The sequence below is a fragment of the Babylonia areolata genome, chromosome 5 (assembly GCF_041734735.1).
Source record: "Babylonia areolata isolate BAREFJ2019XMU chromosome 5, ASM4173473v1, whole genome shotgun sequence".
NCBI lineage: Eukaryota > Metazoa > Mollusca > Gastropoda > Neogastropoda > Buccinidae > Babylonia > Babylonia areolata.
Window position 1 is genome coordinate 43034023 of NC_134880.1, and position 24831 is coordinate 43058853.

General features: G+C 41.5%; 1 protein-coding gene across 4 annotated transcripts in view; it reads left to right on the plus strand.

Moving 5' to 3' along the window:
* Nucleotides 1-7509: 7509 nt before the first annotated feature.
* The window catches only part of LOC143282082 (tyrosine-protein kinase CSK-like), a 32868-nt gene continuing 15546 nt past the window's right edge, over nucleotides 7510-24831 (plus strand). Inside the window, exons 1-5 of one of the 4 annotated variants that reach the window (XM_076587546.1) lie at nucleotides 7510-7619; nucleotides 11311-11586; nucleotides 13521-13640; nucleotides 15488-15588; nucleotides 16421-16643. In XM_076587546.1, coding sequence (XP_076443661.1) covers nucleotides 11566-11586; nucleotides 13521-13640; nucleotides 15488-15588; nucleotides 16421-16643 — 465 coding nt within the window. In that variant the 5' untranslated portion in view covers nucleotides 7510-7619; nucleotides 11311-11565. Of the gene's footprint in view, nucleotides 7724-8964; nucleotides 9243-11310; nucleotides 11587-13520; nucleotides 13641-15487; nucleotides 15589-16420; nucleotides 16644-20600; nucleotides 20821-24831 lie in introns of those variants that run through there. The other 3 variants (XM_076587545.1, XM_076587548.1, XM_076587547.1) reach the window with 3 other exon arrangements.

Here is a 24831-nt window from a genome sequence, read left to right on the forward strand (position 1 = left end):
TGCATTTCCAAACCAATTAAGCTTGAATGCCGCTGAAGGCTAGGATCACTGACTTTCAACCAGACCTCCACACACCAGCATTATGATCTCGCTGCATGTGGATTAATTCTAAAAGCTCTTTATTTTCGTTGTGAAAACGGAGGCCCTGTTGCATTTTATTAGCAATGTATTAACATGCTCACTGAAAGTAAATTTCTGATGTAAGTTACAGTCCCTATTTGTAATATTATGCAGAAGGACACAATATCATTCATGGAGGCCAGCACTGAAGTGTTCCACTGAGTCGATCTGTGTAAGCCATAATTATTTATTGTCTTGTCTATAATTCTGTGGTAATCCCTATACAGGGCAACAATCCACAATAGGGGGGTACGCTCTAGATGACTGATATCTGTGTACGACCGTTAAGCCAGGGGAGCCCGGGCCCTACACAGTTATACTGAGCCTGAAGCTCGCAGCCAGGCCTCAGTCCTGGTCTTGAATGACTGAGGGGAAATGGCTGAGATAATATGGTCTGGAATCTGGTTCCACAGGCGGGCAGCTGAAGGGAAGAAGGAGTGCCTGTGGGAGTCAGTGCGAGAGAAGGGTACTTGTAGTTTCTCTGGGTGGCCTCGGACAGTTCTAATTGTCCGCACTAAAGTACCTTCCCGGGGTGCCACCTCAACCAAACCACCCATGATCCTGTACATTATGGTGGCCTTGGCTGCAGCGCAGCGCAGTTTGAGGGGGTCGAGTTCCAGCCTGGTGATAAGCTCGGTTGCACTGGTGGTGGGGCAGAAGTCATGCATAATTCGCAGACGGAGCTGATCTGCGTTATACCATCTCCAGGTTGGTTGTGAGATACTGTTGCGGGGGGTCCCAGACTGCTGCAGCATATGCTAAGATAGGCCTCACAAGCCCCTTGTAGCATGTTGTCTGGGTGGTGTAAGGGCATCCTCTCAGGTTCCTATACATGAAGGCACTGGTTTTGTCTGCCTTTGCTGTTGTGGCCTGGATGTGTGCTCCCCAGTTAAGGTCTTTAGACAACTCTACGCCCATGTATTTGGCTTTTTCCACCTCCTGGAGTTCCTCATAATGCAGAAAGTAGGTGGTAGGGAAGGGCATTTTCTTTCTTGTCACTGAGATGATATGACATTTGCTGGCATTGAATGACATTTGCCAGATCTTCTCCCAACGCTCAAGTTCGTTCAGATCTTCTTGGATAGCGTTGGTATCTGCTTGGGACCTGATCTGCCGGTATAGGATAATGTCATCGGCAAACAGACGGATCGTGGATCTGATGTTTTTGTTGATGTCATTAATGTGGATGACAAACAGAGTCGGGCCAAGAACAGATCCCTGAGGCCCAGAGGTCACTTGGCTGATGGTGGAGATCTGTCTTTCAACGTTCACTTGCTGGGTTCTGTTGGTGAGGAACTCTTCAATTCAGCGAAGTGTTTGTCCACGGATTCCGTAGTGACAGAGTTTGAGAAGGAGGCAGCAGTGAGGCACCATGTCAAAGGCCTTCGAGAAGTCCAGCAAGATGGTATCCGTTTGTCCTCCTTCGTCAAGCGCTGCTGCCAGGTCATCCACTGTGAGGATCAGTTGTGATTCGCAGGATCTTCTTTTGCGAAATCCATGCTGGGCATCGACAATGATCTTGAGCTTGTCAAGGTGTGATGCGAAGGCACTTCGAATAATGTGTTCCATCAGTTTGCCACAGACGGATGTCAGAGAGATGGGACGGTAGTTTGCTGGGGAGCTACGATCTCCTTTCTTGTATGCTGGATGGACTGTAGCATGTCGCCAGACTTCATGTATTTTTCCAGTGGCGAGGGAAAGTCTGAAGAGGTGGGCAAGTGCAGGGGCCAGTTCCTGACCTACTGTAACCAGGAGGCGACAGGGAACGTTGTCTGGACCAGCTGCCTTTCGAGGGTTTAGGTTCCTCAGTGGTCATCTTCCTTGCTCGATTTTTCCTTCTTGAAAGTCTCTTGATAGTGTTGTTGAACCGGGGTTGGTGCACTTTGGTGGAGCAAGTCTTCTTTGGGGCGTGGTCGTTTAGGGCCTTGGTGAGGGCAGAATGGATGTTGTCCCACATTTCGTGGACTGTAGTTTTCTCTGGGCCAGTGCAGAGCAGCTGCTCAGTGAGGGCTAACTTGAAACGGATCAGCCCGAGTTGTTTCCCTTATGTCGTCGTCAATACATACAAAGCACAACGAATGCTTCCATCACACTGCAAGTCCTCCTTTTGTGTGGGGTTTACTCATTTCCATCTAGATACGCGATTAACTATTTATGATGAGTGTAACAACTTCTTTTGGGTGAGTCTGTTCACTTCTCGGTCTCTTCTTCTACCTTAATTGTTGAATTCAATGTGTTGTTACAAAACAACATACTTCGAAATGTTCAGACACAAAATCATCTTTTCTGGTAACAAGAACAACTACAACTCATAACATTAAACATATAATCATGATGGTGATAAATTTGGCACTTGCATAAGTTATACTCGTGACATTAGACTTGATCAGCATACTGTGAAGTGCTCAAAAGCAAAATTTTCCTTTTCAGTTTTCAATTTCTCAGTCAAGGAGACGTCACTGCGTTCGGACAAATCCATATACGCTACACTACATCTGCTCAGCAGCATAACCCATCGCACTTAGTCAGGCCTTGAGTGCATACATTTATGCTTATATAAATACCAGAGTGGATATCTTCTTCATAATAATTATTTTGCTTGAGGACAACTAACACTTTTGTTGCCATTGGTTCTTTTTTTTTAGAGCGCCAGGTGCGTGCTGCACACGGGACCTCGTTTTATCTTCTGATCCAGATGACTAGACACTCAGGTTGATTTTTCAGTCAAACATGGGAGAAAGGGCGAGACCGGGATTCTAACCAAAACATGGGTCCACTCAGTTAATTTGATATCATGGACACCGTATTGACAGAGAAGCGTCTCAACCATTCTGCCAACTTCCTCCAGAAGCAAACTATTATATAACATACAAGCATGAAAATGTCGATGATGAACAAACGTTAAGTTCTATACACCGGTATGATTATGGATGTGTGCCTGTGCTGCCGGTTCAGTTTTCTGCACTTCCTAATACATTGTTTTCCCAAGGTTGGTGAGCCACAGGGGCCTCTCTGAGGCCTGTCTGTGTGCACATCTGTACTTCCTATTACTCTTTTACCAAGGAGGATAAGCCATAAGGACCTTTCTAAGATCTGTACACTTTCTCAGATTCAGCTTCACAGGTTTGTTACCTAGTCTGCTTATTCTGGTGCGTGGTTGGCCTGGTGTTGGTAATTAATTCAACGTCTGTTCACTGAAGTGGTTTTAGATGGAGATAAGTGTGCAGTGTATGTGCGTATGTGAATACGGGTGACTGCCGGTTCTTCAGATATGGCGCAAGAGTAGATGTGGGCGTGACATGCAGTGCGGACGTCTCAGTACTGTCTGGGCAATGTGGGGATCTGTAGAGGCGATCATAGTGGCGTAGGAACCCGATTATATGGCGTTCCCAGCGGTGATGGCTACCTGCAGTACGTGTAACTGCAGTTTGAGGGGCTTCGCCAGGCATGGTATCCACAGAGTGTGACCTGATGCGACGAATCATGTGATGGGACCCTGTGCTGTCAGTTTCCACAATGAAGGAATGTGGATTTGGGTGTTCCGCCACAATGCATGCATCATATTTCAAATTTCAAATTATCTATTTCCACATGTGTTTTGTCCGTTTTTCCTGTTGCACATTTTTTTTTTGGGGGGGGAGGGGGGAGAGGAATGGTGTGTGTGTGTCTGTGTGTGTGTGTCTGTGTGTGTGTGCGTGCGTGCGTGCGTGCGTGCGTGTGCATCGCGGCGTGCGTGCATGCGTGCGTGCGTGCGTGCGCGTGTGTGTGTGTTTGTTTTAATACAGTGAAATTGTTATATTTGTTTTGGGGATAAATGCCCACATGTATGCACTCACTTCTAATATGTATACATTGCATTTAATGCCGTATCTCTTGTATACTTGTTTATATTCTTTCCTTTTCTTTATCAAAAAATGTATGTCTTAACCAGACAGTTCGGTTCAGTTCAGTTCAGTTCAGTTTTGCCGGGGGACGTTTATATGCCTTTCGGCTATTCTGTTTTCTTTTTTTTCTTCTTTTTTGTTGTTGTTGTCCTAGTCTAACTAAAAAATATTGATTTGAATTTGCCAGTGCACATGCTCAGGAGTAATAGTAGTAGTAAAAAAAATCAAAAAAAAAAATCATTCATCATAAATGATTTTTAACTTGCTGATACTATTTAAATACCTGTTCTAGGAGATTTTTAAAAGTGTTAACATTGTTAGCCATGCTGAGGTAATGTATTCCAATAAGGTGCAATTCTGTTACTAAAACAACTTTTTCGAATGTTAGTTCTTGAATACTTAATAAATAGTTTGTCAGTGGCATTCCTTGTTATATCCGTGAAAGTTTATTTTATTTTATTTTTTAAAATTTTTTTTAAAGGTCTCTTTGTCTGGTTTAACAATATTATTGAGTACTTTATATGTTTGTATTAGATCCCCTCTAATTCTACGAAATTTCAAAGATGATAAATTAAGTAATTTAAGTCTTTCTTCATATGTTTTATTCTGCAATGCACTAACAAACCTTGTTGCCCTTCTTTGAACTTTTTCAACTGTAACAGACTGCTTTTTGTATAGCGGGTACCAAATAATATTTCCATATTCGAGGTGTGGTCTTACTAGTTTCTCAAATAATATAACAAAAGTGTCACTGTCCATATATTAGAAAGTCCTTTTTATAAACCCGAATACTCTGTTTGCCTTTAATATCACATAATGGATGTGTCTATCAAATTTTAAATCATCATCAAAGATAACTCCCATGTCTTTTTCTTCTGAACATTTACTTAAAGACTCTTCTGTCCATCTGTGAGTCTCATAATGTAATCATTCTGGGGGTTGTTCTTCCCAACATATATTTTGCACCTGTCTGCATTAAAATATAGGTTCCATGTGTTTGTCCATTCTATTAACATATCTATATCTGTCTGTAACGTATATTTATGGCTGCTCAGGTTATAAATTTTCGTGTAATCCGCAAAGATTTTGCATGTGCTAATAACTATGTCTGGTAGGTCATTAATAAATGTTGTAAATAGAATGGAGCCAAGTACACTTCCCTAGGGGATATCGCTTAAAACTTTGGTTTCTGAGGAGTAAGTATTCCCAACTCTAACGCTTTGGGTTCTGTCTTTCAGGAAATTTGACACCCATGCTAATACACCTCCGGTTATTCCATATGATTGCATCTTTGCAATGAGACGCTTATGTGGAACAGAGTCAAAAGCCTTCCTGAAGTCCATATATACAACATCAAATGTTTCACCACTGTCTTAACATTTCTGTAAAATCATTCACCACATCTAATAACTGTGTCACACAAGAACGTCCTGGTCTAAAGCCATGTTGGCTTTTAGAAAATAAGTCATTCAAGTTGTTCGTCATATGGTCTACAGTGGTATCTCTAATCAATGACTAAACGTTTGCATAGAACACATGTAACGCTAACTGGTCTGTAATTTCCTGCTTAAGATTTATCATAGTTCCCTTTTTTATATATGACAGTTACATTTGCTTTTTTTCAGTCCAATCTTGAGGTAACCTGCCTTTCTCTAATGATTTATTAAATAAAACAGATAATGGAACTGATAATCCTTTATGAGCTTCTTTCAAAACTCTTGGTGAAATACCATCAAGGTCCACCTGCCTTATTAGGGTTAAGATTCTTAAGCTTATTTTCAACTGCTTTTGGAGTCATAATAATATCATTTTTAATGTAATACCATCTGATCTTGAGGCAGATTCTAAGTGGGGAACATTATCTGTGTCTTCCCTTGCGAAAACACTAGAAACAAATTTGTTAAGAACATCGAGTGCTTTTTCCTTGTCAGTCTCTGCCATACTCCCATCTTCTCTCCCCAGGGAGATAATGCCTGTGGTCATGTTCAATTTTCCTCTAACATAATTTCAAAAACACTTTGGGTTGCTTTTACAATTTTGAGCTATTTTCTTTTCGTGTTCCCGTTTAGCTTTCCTTATCTTCTTTGTACACTGATTGCGTAGTAAAAATGATAATCTGTACCATCTTGAGTGGTTAAAAATCTTTCATAAGCATTGTGTTTCTTTATTATCATTATTAATATTATTATTATTATTATTATCTTTTTCAACAATGAAATTGGCCATTGTTAAAAAAATAAATTAAAAGAGAGAGAGAGAGAGAGCACAATATACCATATGTGATTAATATTTGTATTAGTTACACAAAGATCCAGCAGGACATAAACAAGCTACAAGAATGATCAGATGCATCGAACCTGTACTTTAATGTAGCGAAATGTAAGGTGATGCACATTGGCAAAAAGAATGAACAGTTTGAATATACTATGATTGTGAATGATGAAATGAAGAACATAAATACATGTGATGAAGAAAAAGATCTGGGAGTTACCTTTGATAAAGACTTATTCTTTTATCCTTACATCCGGAGAGTTGTGAACAAAGCAAATCAGATGATGGGACTCATCAAGAGAACGTTTACCTTTCTAGAAAAGGAGACATTTATCAAGTTACATAAAGCATTTGTTAGGCCCCATCTTGAATACGCTAATGTGATTTGGAGTCCTCATCTCAAGAGACAGTCAAAAATGATAGAAAATGTACAAAGACGACCTACTAAAATCCTGAGAGAGTGCAAAAACTTAAACTCGGAAAGATGACATAATCTCTAATTACACTCACTCAAAGGGAGGAGGATCAGAGGAGACATGATTCATTAAAAAAAAAAAAAAAAAAAAAAATCCATAATTATGATGATATTAATGTGCATGCTCTTTTCAAATTCTCAGAAGTTGATTACACTAGAAATAATGAAGGCAAAATTTTTTCAATATTTTTTTATTTTTTTATCAGGCATTGCTATACTAACAAACGGAAGTTAAGTTTTGCTTTCAGAATTGCTAATTTTTGGAAATCGCTGTCTACTAACACAAAATATGCACCAGATATCAACAGCTAAAAAACAACAAAAAAACACCTCCTAGATGAAGACCCTATATTGAAAGACCTTTTCTTGAATGTAGATTGAATATAATGCTATTTTTTATAAGACTGGCATGCAATCAGACCCAAACAAAGTTGACAAATCAAGAGGGGACACAAATAGGCCGCGAGGCCTAAGGCCAAAAAAGCCAGTCCCTATTAGGCCTACTACTACTACTACTATGAAATTTGCAACAATTCCATGTGTCGCAGGGACGCGGGTTTTTCTGAAATAAACACGTCTTGTCTTGTTTTGTCTTGACTTGACACCACCACCCCTAATTTTTTTGAGCAGAAGTGGTGTAATGTATTAATATATCAGTCCATACGCTTTGAAGATTCCTTGAAACTGAAAATGAAACTGTAACTTTTATGTCATGCTTTCCCCATCGATTCCGTAGTAGTGAAAACTTCTGTGTGTATAGAGACATAAACAGCCACAGTGCGAGGGCTACTTTTTTTAGCCAGAGGGCGCTTTCAGCAAAGCATGGAACTCGTAATTGGCTTCCTGTTCGGCTGTTTTCGAGTGGAGAGGTACGGATGTTACTCATTGTTTTAAGTACCTACACACCATACCACCCGTCTCCTGAACACGGAAGTTGAAGTTGATTTGCGTCATCCTCGTCTCTGTGGATTGAGTAAGACCTTTCCTGTTACAGTCCTATTTCATTCCGATCCGATCTGTCGCGCGAGCCCAGTTGGAAGTCTGATCATTTTGCGCTCGCTCTCTCGTTTCCCTGTTCTGCCTTCAGACTGTCAGCGTGTATTATTAATATTACTACACTGTTTCCATGGGAAGAATGACAGGCGCGATTTGCATGTGTAGGCTGTTTTTAACCAGATGCTTTTGTATTATAGATATCGTTTTTCGAGAAGTAAATACTGAAAGCACTGTCATTGTTTTCCGACTTTTCGTCTGCTACTGGTTTTCTGACCATCGTGTTGCATGGGGCGTAGCCAGCAGAGGCAGAACTGTCTTACTGAATTGTCTTGACACTGACCATTGATTTTATCTCGCATCGGGGCACATTAGAATGTCTCCATGATTCATCAGTAATTTGGTGGGAGGGGATATAAAATTACTGATTGAAAGTATTCAAGATTGCTATCCGTGTCTGCATTTTCTTCTATAGTATTTTTTTTTTTCATCAACAAATCTGCACCCCCTCCATCCACCCCACACCAAAACCACCATTTCCTGTTCTGTGTGTTTTTTTTTTTTTTAATTTTTTGATTGTGGTTGAGAGAGAGGGAAAGTAAGTTTGTAATGATAAATTTAGATAAAACCCATGGAGCATAAATCAATGATGGTTCTTCAAATAAACACATACTTTAACAGTTTTAAACACAAGACACTGAATCTGTCCTCTATTTTGTTTTGAACTTGGGCAGACCTTTAGGAAAAAAAGGTCTTTGTTGGACAATGCAAGGTTTGATTTATAAAACTGGATAGTGGATATGTCAAACCATATCTCTCACCATTTCCAAACGAGTGGGTTTGATGTACCATGAAAATTGAAGGTACTCATTTGAATTAAATGAAAAAATGTAAACACTTTGATGGGATTACTTGAACATGATAGACAATGTCAATTAAGCGTACACATCACTCATGATGACAATTAATTCAGGAAAGAAAAATGAACATGTACTTAACATCTGAAAGGAAATAAAAGAAGGCAGGGTGTGCACATTATGTGCCTATCCCACTCAGTTATCTACCTGCCCCCTCATTTAGATCACACCTCAGTCTTCAGCTTGTTATCTCTGCATTGTGATGGGACTCTCCTGAATGTCACTGCACCACATGTTAATTGTTATCATGTATAACAGTGTTGTGGTGAAACTTGATAGCCACTGCTTGACAGACCAAATCTTAATTAAAAAAAGGAGAAAAGGAGAAGGATTTACAATGTACTTGTGTTTAGCTTGACGAAAAGAACAGGAATGACAGTGGATTTTAGGTAAAATTGACTTCTTTATTTTTTCTGTGGTGAACAAAGACTATCCCAAGAGGAGCGTGTGGTAGTTGAAAATGAAGTGGAAACAAAACAGTCAAACCCAGCTTCATTGAGTCTAATACCTGAGTGGGCTTGAATCTGGTGAGGAGAGAACATTGACTGTCAAGGAAAATACTCTTTCAGTTTCACACTCCAGGTACTAGTTGGTATGCTGCTGATCTTGTTTTGATTTATGTGGATCAGTTACTAATTGATGAAATTTGAATGGTAATAAAAGTTTATTTCTGTGTGTTGTGTAATTTGTGACTTCTCTGCAAGTTTTTGAAATGGCTATGTGGAATGTAGTATGTGTTGTATACTATACGTGCATATACATGTATGATGAATGCATGTATGCACGTGTTATCCATAACAAAGCAGCTAGTGTAAAAAGGTTTTGCAGTCTTGAAACTATGCTGCAGGCATTTTGTATTTGTATTTTGTATTTGTATTTCTTTTTATCACAACAGATTGCTCTGTGTGAAATTCCGGCTGCTCTCCCCAGGGAGAGTGCGTCGCTATAATACAGCGCCACCCATTTAAAAAAAATTTTTCCTACGTGCAGTTTCATTTATTTTCCCTATCGAAGTAGATTTTCTATAGAATTTTGCCAGGAACAACCCTCTTGTTGCCGTGGGTTCTTTTACGTGCGCTAAGTGCATGCTGCACACGGGACCTCGGTTTATCGTCTCATCCAAATGACTAGCATCGAGACCACCACTCAAGGTCTAGTGGAGGGGCCGAGCCGTGAATCGAACCAGCGTCTCAGATTTTCTCGCTTCCTAGACGGATGTGTTACCTCTAGGCCATCACTCCACTAGGAGGAACTAGGATGTAGTTTACAGAGCACTAGAAAAGGTGTAAGGTTCAAGTTAAGTTAAAAGTTAATTTCTTCTTTTTTTTCCTTTTCTTTTTGTTTTTGTTTGTTTTTGTTCCTTTTTTTTTCTTTTTTTAATTTTTACTTGTGGATATTTGTTTATTTCTGTAAAGAGCATCAGTTATATATTTTTTCTGCCTTTTATTTTTCCTGTGATTCTTATTTCTGTACCCATTTTGCCTAGTTTCCAGAGGATGGTGTCAGACCAATACTATACAGTATCATTATTGATCCACTATAAACAGTCATTCATAGGTTTTCGCAATCCAGTGATGCTGCTTTAGGTTTTCAATACAGTTACACTGAAAGATTAAAAGTGGCAAGAAGTGATGTGTGCCTAAACTTGTCCATTAGTCAATCATTAGACAGTAGATGTGCAGTTTTTGCCGGTGATGTCAATCCTGACTCAGTGATGAGTCAGTTCATCAGACCCATTCATGTGTCGTGATTAGACACGCCTGTGAAGGTTTTGTTGTTTTGTTTCATTCTTTTGCAGAGAACCCCACCTAAATCTGATTTCTTCTTTTCTTTTCTGTTTTCATTTGTGGTTTTTATTTTCAAAAACCAAAAACAAAAAACACATTTTTTTTTCTTAAGGAATGTTTTGTCTGCAGCAAGGGAAATACTTGACATTCTTGGAATACCTTTCCACAGTGAAACAGATGTACATCATAATTGAGTGAGGAGGGTGTGGTGTGTGTGTGTGTGTGCGCGCGCGCGCACGCTTAATTTTAGGGGGGAGAGACAGGGAGCAGAAAAAGTATTGATCATGAGCAAAATGATGAGAAAGAAGAAGCATCTTAACATGAAACAAATTATTATATACAAGCAAGTATCTTATGAGACTGTAAGAACCCTCTGTATGACCTTTAGAAACTTGAGGATTCAGAGAAAGTGTAATAATGATAATAATGTACATTTATATAGCGCCCTTTCTCTCTAAGAGCTCAGGGCGCTTTACTTGAAAGAAAAATATTACAAGTTAATAAAAAATTATGACCACTCTTTCTCAAAAAGCCCTCCCCCCTCCCCCCCCCACCCCTCCCCACCCCCATCCCTCCCCTGCCCCCCTCACACACACACTCTCCATTTCTCACTCTACTTACATCCAAAGTGAGCTGACATGGGTGGTGTTGGAGAACAAGGAAGCTGAGAGTGCTTATAGGAACCAGCATATTTTGAGGTGTCTGTGAAAGTGAAACTGTGTTGGGGAGGGGGGGCGAGGGGGGCGGGGGCAGAGAGAGATTGATGGAAAAGTGTACATTTGCAAGTCTTGTGTATTACAGTGTGAGTAAACCACGGCAGAAGGAAGCGTATTATATTCCAAGTATTGTGTGTTCACTTTCAGTGAGAGAAAACCAAGGCAGGAGGTGGTGTGTACGTTGTAAGCAGCACAGGAGAGCTGGACAACACGGCACACTTCAGTACACGCGTCAGCAGGACTCTGAGTTGGTCTGAGAGCATTGCAGCAGGGATTGTGGAGTGTGTTGTGATGAAGGTTGTATAAAGAGAGGACACCAAGTAAAGAACACATGGTCAACAGCCCTCAGTGACGACAGGACAGTGACGTCACCGTTGACAGGAGCAGTGCTGCTGTAAGAAGATGCCAATGGACCAGCAACAGGTACTGTTTCATATTCTGTTGGGTGGGCTTGAAAATGCTTTGATTCACTGATGATTGGATGGGCGCAACAGCTGAGTTGGACTTTCAACCTTGTGGTCCTGGGTTTGGATCCCAGTTATGGTACCTTACAGGTTAAGAGTGGGGATTATTCAGATCTTCCAGGTCAACAGATATGTAGACTTGCTCTTGCTGTAAGCCCTTGATATACACATGTAGAAAATCAAATAAATTGAATATCCTGTAGTCCATGTCAGCGTTCAGCTGTTTATGGAAACACCAGCAGGTAACATGCCCAGCATGCGCCTTCCCTAAACAAGCATGGTTGCCCGCATGGGGGGGTTAAAATGGTCATATAAAAGCCCACTCATACACACGAAAATATGGTCATTTATATAAAACCCCACTCATACACATGAAAAAATGTTATAATACATGTTAAAACAGTACTCACACACATGCAATTAAAGGTCATATGTTTAAAAGCCCATTCATACACTCTTGTACATACAGTAAAACCCCACTGATATACATGTATACGCACGACAAAACCTCACTCATACACGTGTATACACACACACACACACACACACACAAAACCCACACGTGTTTTTATACACTAAAACCCCACTTGCACACATAAGTGTACATACAGTAACACCTCACTCATACACATATATACCAGTGAATGAGGGAGTTGCAGGCCATTTATGCAGAAGAAGACTGATGATCAGAAAAAATTGTTTCCTGGTTCTGTCAGAGAAAAGAAGCTGAGATGGAATTGATACTGTTGATAACTGGTGAGAATTTCCACAATGGCCCAGCAGGAGACTGGTTTTCATTTAACTTTACCACTGTTACTGATATGATATTAGCTGTTAGATAAAATCTAAAATCTAATTGTGGAGCGTTTTGTTTCTTTGATACTGGAATGATAGTGGCTATCTTCCATGTGTGTGGCTCAACATGGCAGTTTATAACAGTGTAAATCTACTTGCTGTCCACCCGAAGACGCTTGGTTTGAACCTGCTCTTAATTCCTGCCCTCCCAGGCCCCCTTAAAAGTTTTATGATATTGACTACAGATCACTTTTTGATGATTTTACAAATTTATTTTTATTTCATTTTATTTTCCCCCTGAAGTTTTACGATATTCAAACTATAGAAGCAGATCACTCTTTATCGATTTTAAAATTTCATCTTATTTTATTATCCCCCCCCCCCCCACCACCACCACCAAACTTTATGGTAATTACCGGTAGATACAGATAATTTTTTTACTGATTTAAAGATTCATTTCAATTAATTTTTTTGAAGTGTGTGTCACAAGTGAGTCTTGAAAGCCTTGCTTCTCTTGTTTATGTATTTGGTTGTTGTTGTTTTATAGATTTTACCTGACCAGTATTGGTTGTGTTTTCAGCTCTGACTGGGCTCTGTGTGATCTGCTGGGCTTTTAGCAACACTGATAGTTTCAGTTTTAGTTTCAAGGAGGCGTCGTTGCATTCAGACAAATCCATATATGCTACACTACATCTGCTAGGTAGATGTTAGACAGCAGCATAACCCAGCGCGCTTGTCAGGCCTTGAGTGATTGCTTATATGTTTGTGTACTTATAGTGGATTTCTTTTTACATAATTTTGCCAGAGGACAACACTCTTGTTGCCTTGGGTTCTTTTTCAGTGGATCAAGTGCATGCTGCACATGGGACCTCGGTTTATCATCTCATCCAAAAGACTAGACGCTCAGTTTAATTTTCAAGTCAAACTTGGGAGAAAGGGCGAGAGCAGGAACCCACACCCTCGTGGTCTCCCTGTATTGGCAGCTGAGCGTCTTAACCTTTGTTAACACTGATAAAGTGAGTCAGTGATAGTTGTGTGGTGTGGTGTATGATAAAGTGAGTCAGTGACAGCGGCATGGTGTGGTGTGTAATGTTTCAGCCCAGTGACCAGTGGGGAGTGGGGACGGAGGTGATAGCTCAGTATAACTTCAACGGCCGCTCAGCAGAGGACTTGCCCTTCCTGAAAGGAGACTTGCTAGTCATACAACGTATTACCTCAGTGAGTGTCACCTTGACTGTTAGTTATTATGCCTGTAAATGTCATACAATCAGTGTATTACCTCGGTGAGTGAGGAGTCAAATGCCTGTAATGTCATCAAACGTGTTACCTTGGTGAATGTCTAGCGTCATCCTTGACTGTCAAATGCCTGTCAGTGTTATGCAACTTATTTCAGAGAGTGTCACCTTGTCTGTCAAATGCTGGTAAATGTCATACAATATATTACTTTAGTGAGTATCACCTTAATTGTCAAATGCCTGTAAATATCATACATCATATTACTTAAATGAGTGTTGAATGTCATAGAATATATTACCTCAGTGGATTGTGTTGTATAGCAGCAGAGCAGTGGATGAATGTTGAGACTGGGATTAATGTATATTGTGTTGTAGTAGAGCAGTGGGATGAATTTTTATTTTTATTATTATATTTATATAGCGCTGAAACTTGGGCAGAGACAAATCAAAGCGCTTTCGCACCAGTCATTCAAAAACATGCATAACTCTAAAACTGGAAAAAAAAACCTGAAGATAAGGAAGAGGCAGGGAAGGCAGGCTATTTTGGGAAGAGGTGGGTTTAAAGGCCAGACTTGAAAGAGCTGAGTGTGGAGACCTGACGAAGCGAAAGAGGAATTTCATTCCAATTACAAGGTCCAGAGACATTGTAACTATGTAAGGCATAAACAGTAACAGCACGCTTGTGTTGCAGCATGGACAATTAGATTGTATGTAAGCTCTTATTATGATTATTTTAAATATTATCACTTTATCTACCGAGCAGTCATTGAAAGCGTGTTAACCTTCATTATTACTGTTTGGTACGGAAACAGTTCCAAGGCAGAAGTTGCAGCCCTAAACAGAATTGTAAAAACTGCCACCAAGATTACCGGGGCTGATCTTCCTTTTCTAGACGACATATTATAAGCGGCTACTCAAAAAAGCAAAATCAATCAGCCAGGATGAATCACATCCATCTTTTGGGATTTTTGAGATGCTCCCCTCTGGTCATATGTACGGAAGTATAAGGACAAAAACCAATCGCTTCGCCAGTAGTTTTTTCCCCAAAGCAGTCAATGTCCTGTCTCTAGAACAAATCCAATATGATTAAAGAGTTGTGCAATCAACAACCACTTACCTGAAGATCTAGCCATCAGCTCCATCCATATGTGATATGCAGCTTATGTTTAAATGTGTGTGCGTGTGCGTGTGTGCGCGCATACAAGTTCTCATATTGATAGGCACATGTATGTGTCCTGAATTCTACTATATCTGTGTTTGTGTATGATTTTCTATTTATGTTTGTACCTTATGTTTGTACCTTTTATGTACTATCTCCCCCAATATTCCTTGTGACCCTGGTACACCTAAAGACATATTCTATTCTATTCTTAAGAAATAGATGTATTTTATAAGCCATGAGTCATAACAGAATGAAGAGGTTTGTTCAACATGATTATTGAAGTAATGTGTATAAAAAATTGATGTGATTGCTGTGGTTTGCAAAACCAAAATATCATTTAATTGATCATCATCTGTTGTTCTGAGATAATATTGTCTCTGAACAGAACTTTTGATATATCTGTTTTTATAAGTGTTGTCTCCAAGGATTCTTTCACGGATAGCAACTGTCTACAAATGTTACATGTGATTGCTGTGGTGTCCGTAAATGATGCATATGATGGAGTGGTGTCCATAGATAATGCATGATATTGCATTGGTTGAAAAAAAAGAAGAAAAAAGATTGCACTGGTGCCATAAATGATATATGTTACTGCATTGGTGACCATCAGTGATGCGTATAATTGCAGTGGCCAGTGTGCATACACATTGCCTGATGCTGTATTTCAGGATCGTAACTGGTACCGAGCCTGTGACTCCAATGGCCGGGAAGGCATGATACCAGCCAACTATGTCCAGCCCCGCAAAGTGGTCATGCTTCACGCCATGCCGTGAGTGTCCCTCCCCTCTACCCCATTTGATTCACCTGTGTCCGGTGTCTTTGCTCTTTCTCCACCTCTCTTGGTGTCTAGGTCTCTTTTCTCCTGTTTCTGACTTTTTTTTTTTCTCATTTTTGTGAGTCACTTTTATGAGAGAAAAAAAAAAACCCACCTGCAAGCTAGCATTTAATTACATCATGAGTAGAGCTGCATAATGAAACAGATTTGTTGTTTGTCTGAGTTGTGTCTAACCAGGTTTTTGGTCTCTACTAGCTTGCAGTTTACATTTGTAGTTCTTCTGTGCTTATAAAGAATCCAGAATCTAATTTATAGTTCTATAAAGCATTTATGTGTGTGTGTGTGTGTGTGTGTGTGTGTGCAGTGTGAGGGACAAAAGAAGGGCAAAGGAGAGGAGAGAGAGAAGTGTTTATGGTTGTCATTCAGATTTTATTCCATCTTTTAAATGATGTGAAAGGTAATTTCTCAAGAAAATGCTGAAGAGAAGACATGGCTTTGAAATTAAAATGTTATGTATAGTTTATATCGGAAAATAGTTATGTACTGAAAGATGTTTAATTTACATCACTTGTCATTGTGTAAATTTTGTCTTTTTCAGAAGGGTAATATGCCAGGGTTGTTAGTTGATTAGGTGACAGCTGGTGTCCTTGTCATTTAATTTACATCACTTTTCATTGTTTAAAGTTTGTCTTTTTCAGAAGGGTGATATTCCAGGGTTGTTAGTTGATTAGATGACAGCAGGGGTATTGGTTTTCTCACAGAAGGGTGTTATGCTAAGGATGTCAGTTGATGAGAAGGTGACGTCAGGGGTGCTGGTTTTCTTCAGATGGTACCACGGGCGTATTTCCCGTGAGGACACCGAGAACCTGCTGCGTTGTTGTGAGGATGGAGTGTTCTTAGTGCGTGACAGCATTCACTTCCAAGGGGACTACACTCTGTCAGTGGCCATCCAGGGCCGCATCGACCACTACCGCATCCTGCGGCGTGACTGTTACCTGGAGGTGGACGGGGGGGACTGCAGCTTTCCCTCACTGATTGATCTTGTGCAGGTATCCGGGGCTGATGACCCGTTCCCCTGGATCATGTGAACCGCATCTGTGTGTGTGTGTGTGTGTGTGTTCGCAAGCCTCTGTTGTATTTGCTGACTGACAGGGTTCCTGCAGGTTCTACACATCTTTCAGAATTCGTAAAATGAAAAAAAGCCATCCCAGAAAGTCTTTGAAAATGTGACCTAGGTCTGTAATTGTTTTTGATTTAATATCTTAAAAAGAATTAACCAGGTCCATTACAGTTTTTAATGTTGTGTCTGTGTATTACTCAAACAAAGATTTGTACATTGTTTCTGTCACTGGTAAAGCACTGCAGCAAAATGTTCCAGCTGATATGATAATGGGGGAAAAAACCCAGACCCTGGAAGTTTTTTTTTCTAACTGAATTCGCTGTTCTCATCCATGCAGCAGACAACTATTCATGCAAGGGGCATAAGTCATCACTCAGAATTCTGTACCATTCTGGATCCTGACATGATAGCTTTATGTCTTTGGCCATTTGTGTTTTAAAGATTTTAAAAAAATGAAAAACCCGTATGAACCCTGAAATGTGATTGTTGTTGGCATCGTGATCTTCTGTGTGGAATGGCGGGGTGTGAGTGCTGCTTTCATAACCAGTTTTTTTTCTCTCTTCCAGAATTAACAGTCTGCAGGAATCATGCTACAAGTGTCACTCCCACCCCCTCTCTCCCCTGAATGGACTGGTTGTGTGGAGGCATCATCTCAGTGTTGCTAAACATGGCATGTTTTCAGGTGGTTGATATACCCTGGTGACTGATGTGTTGCTTTAACACGCACAAAATAAAGGCATGTTTATGTTTTCAGAGGGTGTAAGAGTTGTAGTCGTTGACTGATTGTTGTTGCTGACAAACGGCATGTTTGCAGATTGCCTTAAGAACTGTTCATTGCTAACGGTGTTATTAACAGAAAGATGGCATGATGGTCAAGGTGGTGAAGATGGATCGTGTCAAGTGCTTTTTTGATGTCGGTGTCTCCCCCAAACCGTCTTTATACAGCATGATAAATATTGTGACCAGAACGTTTCTAACAGAACTGAGGTGCGTGTGTGTTTGTGAGCCAAGCTGACAAATCAGTGTGTGAATATCCCTTAAAAGTACATCTGTCTTGGGGTGGGGTAGGGGAGAGGTGGAAGGGCAACAGGCTGTGTTTATTAAGCAGTTTACAGAGAGATTTTGAGATGTATGAGACTTGAGTGAGCATGGTGTATGCATGAGACAGAGAGCTTGGTGTTTGCATGAGACAGAGAGCTTGGTATATGCATGAGACAGAGAGCATGGTGTATATATGGAAGAGAGCACAATGTCAGGATGCATGCTTGAGACTGAAGGTTCGGTGTGTGCAGGAGACTGAGAGAGCATGGTGTATGCATGGGATAGCATGGTGTGTGTATGAGACACCAGTGTATGCATGAGACAGAGAGCTTGGTGTATGCTTGAGACACAGAGCAGGTTTATGCATGAGACAGAGAGCTTGGCGTATGCTTGAGACAGAGAGCAGGTTTATGCATGAGACAGAGAGCTTGGTGTATGCATGAGACAGAGAGAGCTTGATGTATGCATGAGACAGAGAGCATGGTGTATGCATGTGACAGAGAGCTTGGTGTATGCATGAGACAGAGAGAGCTTGATGTATGCATGAGACAGAGAGCATGGTGTATGCATGTGACAGAGAGAGCATGGTGTTTGCATGAGACAGAGAGCATGGTGTATGCATGAGACAGAGAGCATGGTGTATGCATGAGACAGAGAGCATGGTGTATGCATGTGACAAAGAGAGCATGGTGTTTGCATGAGACAGAGAGCATGGTGTATGCATGAGACAGAGAGCATGGTGTATGCATGTGACAGAGAGAGCATGGTGTTTGCATGTGACAGAGAGAGCATGGTGTATGCATGAGACCGAGAGCATGGTGTATGCATGAGACAGAGAGCATGGTGTATGCATGTGACAGAGAGAGCGTGGTGTTTGCATGAGACAGAGAGCATGGTGATTGCATGAGACAGAGAGAGCATGGTGTTTGCATGCGACAGAGAGCATGGTGTATGCATGAGACAGAGAGCATGGTGTTTGCATTAGACAGAGAGCATGGTATGTGTATGAGACAGACAGCATAAGTTGTGCTCTACCATCACAGCCTGACCCAGCCCTCTGTGCCCTTAAGTGACACAGGATGTGAGGCAGAGAGTGTTCGAACAAATGACACCCGTCTCCTCACCCTCCTCCCAGAACCTGTGCGATGGTAGCTGGGTACATAGTTACTCTCGGGGCTTTTACAGGGACACCCACCTCAGCTGATAAGGCTGACGGGGATAACTATCCCAGGATTGTAGGCACTAAGTAGGGCTACGCTGACACCACCAGAACACCACCGCATGAAGATGAACTATCTAACACTACGCTGACACCACCAGAACACGACCGCATTATGATGTGGAACTATCTAACACTACACTCATACCACCAGAACACCACCACATTATGATGTGGAACTAACACCACACTGACACCACCAGAACACCACCGCATTATGATGTGGAACTAACACTACAATGACACCACCAGAACACCACCACATTATGATGTGGAACTATCTAATACCACACTGACACCGCCAGAACACCACATTATGATGTGGAACTATTTAACACTACACTGACACCACCAGAACACCACTACATTATGATGTGGAACTATTTAACACTACAGACACCACCAGAACACCACTACATTATGATGTGGAACTATCTAACACCACACTTGCACCACCAGAACACCACATTATGATGTGGAACTAACACCACACTGACACCACCAGAACACCACCACATTATGATGTGGAACTATCTAACACCACCAGAACACCACCACATTATGATGTGGAACTAACACCACATTTACACCACCAGAACACCACATTATGATGTGGAACTATCACCACACTGACACCACCAGAACACCACCACATTATGATCTGCAGCAAAATGACAGTTTATATCAGGTGTAACAGGAACTCGGGATGTGGACAGCAAGTTCTGCTTGCTGCTTGCAGACAGAGCAAATCAAACCCCCATGGGATGGCATAAACTGTGGGCTGTTCTGTAGACTGACCTCTTCCTGCCCTGTCTTTACACTCTGCTCTGACACCCACCCACAGTGGGAGATGGGGTGGGGTGGGGGGGAGCTGAAGAAGACTTTCCACTGTGAATTGTTAACATTAAACAGCTAGTGAAGTACTCATGGTGCTCACGTTTTTGCCTCAGTGCCTGAATTCAGGCCGATTAATGGTTTAGGCAAGCGGAGTAAGTGGTTGTATGTGTTTATATTAGCTTGTGTCCATCACTAGCTGAAAAACCTGTTCGGACCCTGTACCCAGCTATGCATATTTTGTAAAAATAGATATCTTTTTGTCCCTGAATGACTCTGTGTGTGTGTATGTGTGTGTGTGTGTGAGAGAGAGAGAGAGAGAGAGCAACATTTGTGAAAACTAAAATACTAAGATTGACTCTTTGATTTATTGTGTGTTCTACATGCCAATGTATCACTGTACCATTTGTTCACTTTGTTGTTGACATGGTGCACAAGTTAAAGCCTTATTGATAGTTCACTTGTTGTTGACATGTTTTACAAGCTAATGGATTGCCGCACTGATCCAGAACGGCTTCTGCTGAACCCGTAGCAGAAGTAGCAGTAGTGGAACTGATTGTTTACTTGCTGTTGACGCGGTACACAAGTTAATAGATTGCTGTACTGATCCAGGACCACTGCTGTTCGTGTAGCAGACCTAGCAGTAGTGGAAGGTGGTGGAGTGGTTGTGGGTGTGGGCATGTGCATGAGACCACTGCAGGGGGTGTGCTGTGCGTGCAGTAGATGGTTTCATGGTAAGATCACACGCTGTGCATGTGGCCAGTGCAGGGGGGTGTGTTGTGTGTGTTGTAGATGGTTTCATGGTAAGATCACACGTCAGGAAGCCGAGGAGCTGCTGAAGCCTCGGGAGGACGGCCTCTTCCTGATTCGGGAAAGCAGTAACTACCCGGGGGACTACACGCTGTGCGTGTGCCACATGGACAAGGTGGAGCACTATCGTATTCTCTACCGGGAAAACCAGCTGACCATCGACGAAGAGGGCTTCTTTAGGACCCTGGATGACCTGGTGAAGGTAACCCCTGACCTCTTTGTCACCCTCCTTTCTTCTCTGTTCTAGATGGTTGCATGTTCAGATTTCCCGCGAGGAAACGGAGCAGCTTCTGCAGCCTCCCATGGATGGCTTGTTCCTGATCCGGCAAAGCACACGTCACCCTGGCGACTACACCCTGTCGATGAGCTACAGGGGCGGGGTGGAGCACTACCGTATCAAACACAGGGACAACCGCTTCACAATCGATGATGACATTTTCTTTGCCAATCTGGAAGAGCTGGTGCAGGTAACCTGTGCTCTGTTGGCCCGCTGAGCCGTGCTTTGCGCTGTCACCGCACTCTGCTGCCGGTGTTGCTGCCGCTGTTTCTGTCACTTTTTCTCTTCTTCTGCCGTTGTTTCTCTGTCCAGCCAACAGTCGTTCTGTTCCATTGCTTCCCAGTTTGACTTGATGTTTCCGTCCTGTTCCGCCCATCTCTGCTGTCTTTTGTCACGTGCCACATTTTTCTTTCTGTCCTGCAGCGTTGTTGTGGATAGGGTCACGGGGCCTGATGGTTTCTTATCATTCCTCTGCCAAGGATGCTGGTCATCAGTCAGCTTTTTTGTGGACACACATCTGCTTTGAAACTTTTTTTGTTTTTGAACACAATGCCATCTACATGTTCTTTTTAGGTTTTTGGTGGATATGGATATGCTTTACGCCTTTTGTTTGTGGACACAGACTTGTTTTATCTTGAAGGCTTTCGTCAGCAACATATTGGTTGTCTGTCACTATTTATATTTTCTGTCAGTGGCCTTTTGTTGGCTCATGTGTGTTCACACACAATGCAGGTTTATGTAATAATCCTGTGTTTATTTTGTCTGTGTATACATGTATGTGTGTGTGCTGGTGGTAAACTTAAACAAATTCATTTTCTCTGGAAATAATCTGTTGAAACCAAATTTGGTTGATTATGTGAAAAAATCAGCTCTTTCCACGCCTTTGAATTACAATGAGGATGCACTTCTGGCAAGGCCAGAAAATACTATAAATAAGTCGAACTGTTTCCACATTCAGGTTACTGTTACATTTTTATTTTTTATTCACAAAACTTAGCACTTTATCTAACATACTGACACACTGATTAATGGCAGCTTCATCATTTTTATTTCAAATAGGAACTTCTTCTGCTAAGCATGGAAGTTACATACAGGTGCCATGAGCAGCAAACTTCTGCCAAGTAATTGGACATCAGTCTGAATATACTAAGGGGAGTAATTGTTCCAAATGGATCTCACTCATCTAAAACATAAGGTAAGACTCAAGGCATTGAAAGGCTCTTGTGCTTTGTACTGTACATTCACCCATGTGGTGTTTTTTCCACTGTCAATTTCCGTTTGAGGCAAACTTAGCAATCATTTTGAGTGATCATTTGCAGTTTCCATTTTCACAGAATCTGACAATGAGCTGCCATTTTTTTGGCTTTCTTGCTGAAGATGTAGTGCTAAAAGAGGTTCGAAAATGCTTGAAATTACAGTCAGTGACTTTATTCCTGTACACACCTCAGGTCATCCTGACTTGAGTCACGGAAAAGACATCATGACTGTAATGTTCACAGAAGTATAACACGTTCGATCAGCCAGACATTATTTGTCACAAGAACTGGACTTGAAAGATTATCGTGTACATTATGCCCAAGGATATGTCTGGTGATTTTGTTATGATCTTTCAAAACCGGAAAGTCATAATGAAGACTGGAAAAGTTTGAAACTTTGACAGATCTATATTATGATCATAAAGCAGAAAACTGATGATCGATGTGGGCTGCTTAACATAGAAAATTTTTGTTCTGTTTCCAGCACACAACTTTCAGCTGGACAAGCACTCCTTTCTGATGTTGAGCTAAAATATTATTAGGATCAGTTATTTAACTGCTAGTAACTGCCTCCTCCTACCCGTGTCTGCTCCACACCACCCAACATTTTCTGTTGTTGTTCATCAGGAACGAGCCACATATGAGCCATGAAGGCTTTGCCTCTTGATGTGATGCAGTGGTCTGTCACCCCTTGTCTGTGAACACAGGGGTGGTCACTGTGCTTTTGTCTCGCCCCTCTCCCCTTCAACCCCCTGTCTGTGTGGATTGTGAAGTTGTCTGGCACTGCATTTCTTTGGTGGGGATGGGAGTTGTGCTTTGCAGCTGTCCTGTCCTGTCAGCCATGTCACATGCTTCAGTCGTCTCTGTTGTTGTGTCCGTCACCACATGTAACGTGATTCTGGCACCGCTGTCTGAGTACTTCATTCCATGACACCCTCAGAACGTTGTTTCATTCAGTCAAATCATCAAAATGCTGAACACTGATCATGGATGTTTGATTCAGTGAAACTACCTGACTGCTGGATGTCAGGATGCCATAGTTCACAGTGGACAGGGTGCTTTGGTTCACATTGATATGGTTCACAGTGAACAGGATGCTGTGGTTCACAGTGGACAGGTTGCTGTGGTCAACTTCACAATGTACAAGATGCTATAGTTCAGAATGGCTGTGATGCTGTGGTTCACATTGATATGGTTCACAGTAGACAGAATGCTGTGGTTCACAGTGGACAGGTTGCTGTGATTCACTTTACAGAGGACAGAATGCTGTGGTTCAGAATGGCTGTGATGCTATGGTTCACAGTGGACAGAATGTTCACAGTAGACAGGATACTTTGGTTCAGGCTGACCTTGATGCTATGGTTCACGATGCTATGGTTCACAGTATACAGGATGCTTTGGTTCAGAATGGTTGTGATGTTATGGTTGACATTGATATGATTCACAGTGGACAGGGTGCTGTGGTTACCAGTGGACAGGATGCTTGGTTCACTCTGTACAAGGTTCTGCGTTTCGCAATCAGCAGGCTGCTGTGGTTCACAGTGGACATGATGCTATGATTCACAGTGGACAGGATGCTTTGGTTCACTGTGTACATGGTTGTATGTTGCACAATCAGCAGGCTGCTATGATTCACAGTGGACAGGATGCTATGATTCACAGTGGACAGGGTGCTGTGGTTACCAATGGACAGGATGCTTGGTTCACTCTGTACAAGGTTCTGTGTTTCACAATCAGCAGGCTGCTGTGGTTCACAGTGGACATGATGCTATGATTCACAGTGGACAGGATGCTATGATTCACAGTGGACAGGATGCTGTGGTTCACTGTGTACATGGTTGTATGTTGCACAATCAACAGGCTGCTGTGGTTCACAGTGGACTGGGTGTAGAAGACATGTTTGGGGTTGTGCTCAGCTTGACCACTGGGCAAGTGTTGTTGTGAATAAAAAACAAAAAAACAACAACAAAAAAAACAAACATTATCATTAACTGAAAAAAACTATGCATCTGTAAATGTGTGCATCACATAACTGTGCATTTGTAAATGTATGCATCATGGTTTTCTTTGAAATGTGGCGTGTGACTGTGATTATTAGTATTGGTGTTTGAGTCAAGTGGAGAACATGTTCAGTTGGATGTGACACAAATGACTTGTGCAGTTCTCTTGTGTGTGTGTGTGTGTGTGTGTGTGTGTGTGTGATAGGCTTTAAAGGTCTGACCAGTACATAGGATCAGTGCATTGGCCAGGCATCTTTCATAAATTCATAAAAAAGAAGAAAAAAAAGCATACATGGTGTAGTGTATTTGGATAAGTCTGCATGCTTTGAAGCCTCCTTGAAACTTGAATTGATATGTGCATCATTGTGAAAAAATTGATTTGTATTGCAGTGATGCTTTATTCAGTCTGAGACAGATGATTTGGGCAGTTGACCAGGCATTTATTGTGATTTTTAGATTTTTTTTTTTTTTTTTTTAAGATTCATATCTTCTGTAGGTATAATAGAGCATGAAAAGTGAATGTGAAAGCATCATGATGCAGTTATGTTTGATGCATGTTCTTTTTTTTATGTTACTCATGACAATAGGGCATGGGTTACACACTTTGTGGCATGGTCTCTGTGATCATGACAGTAGGGCATGGGTTACACACTTTGTGGCATGGTCTCTGTGATCATGAC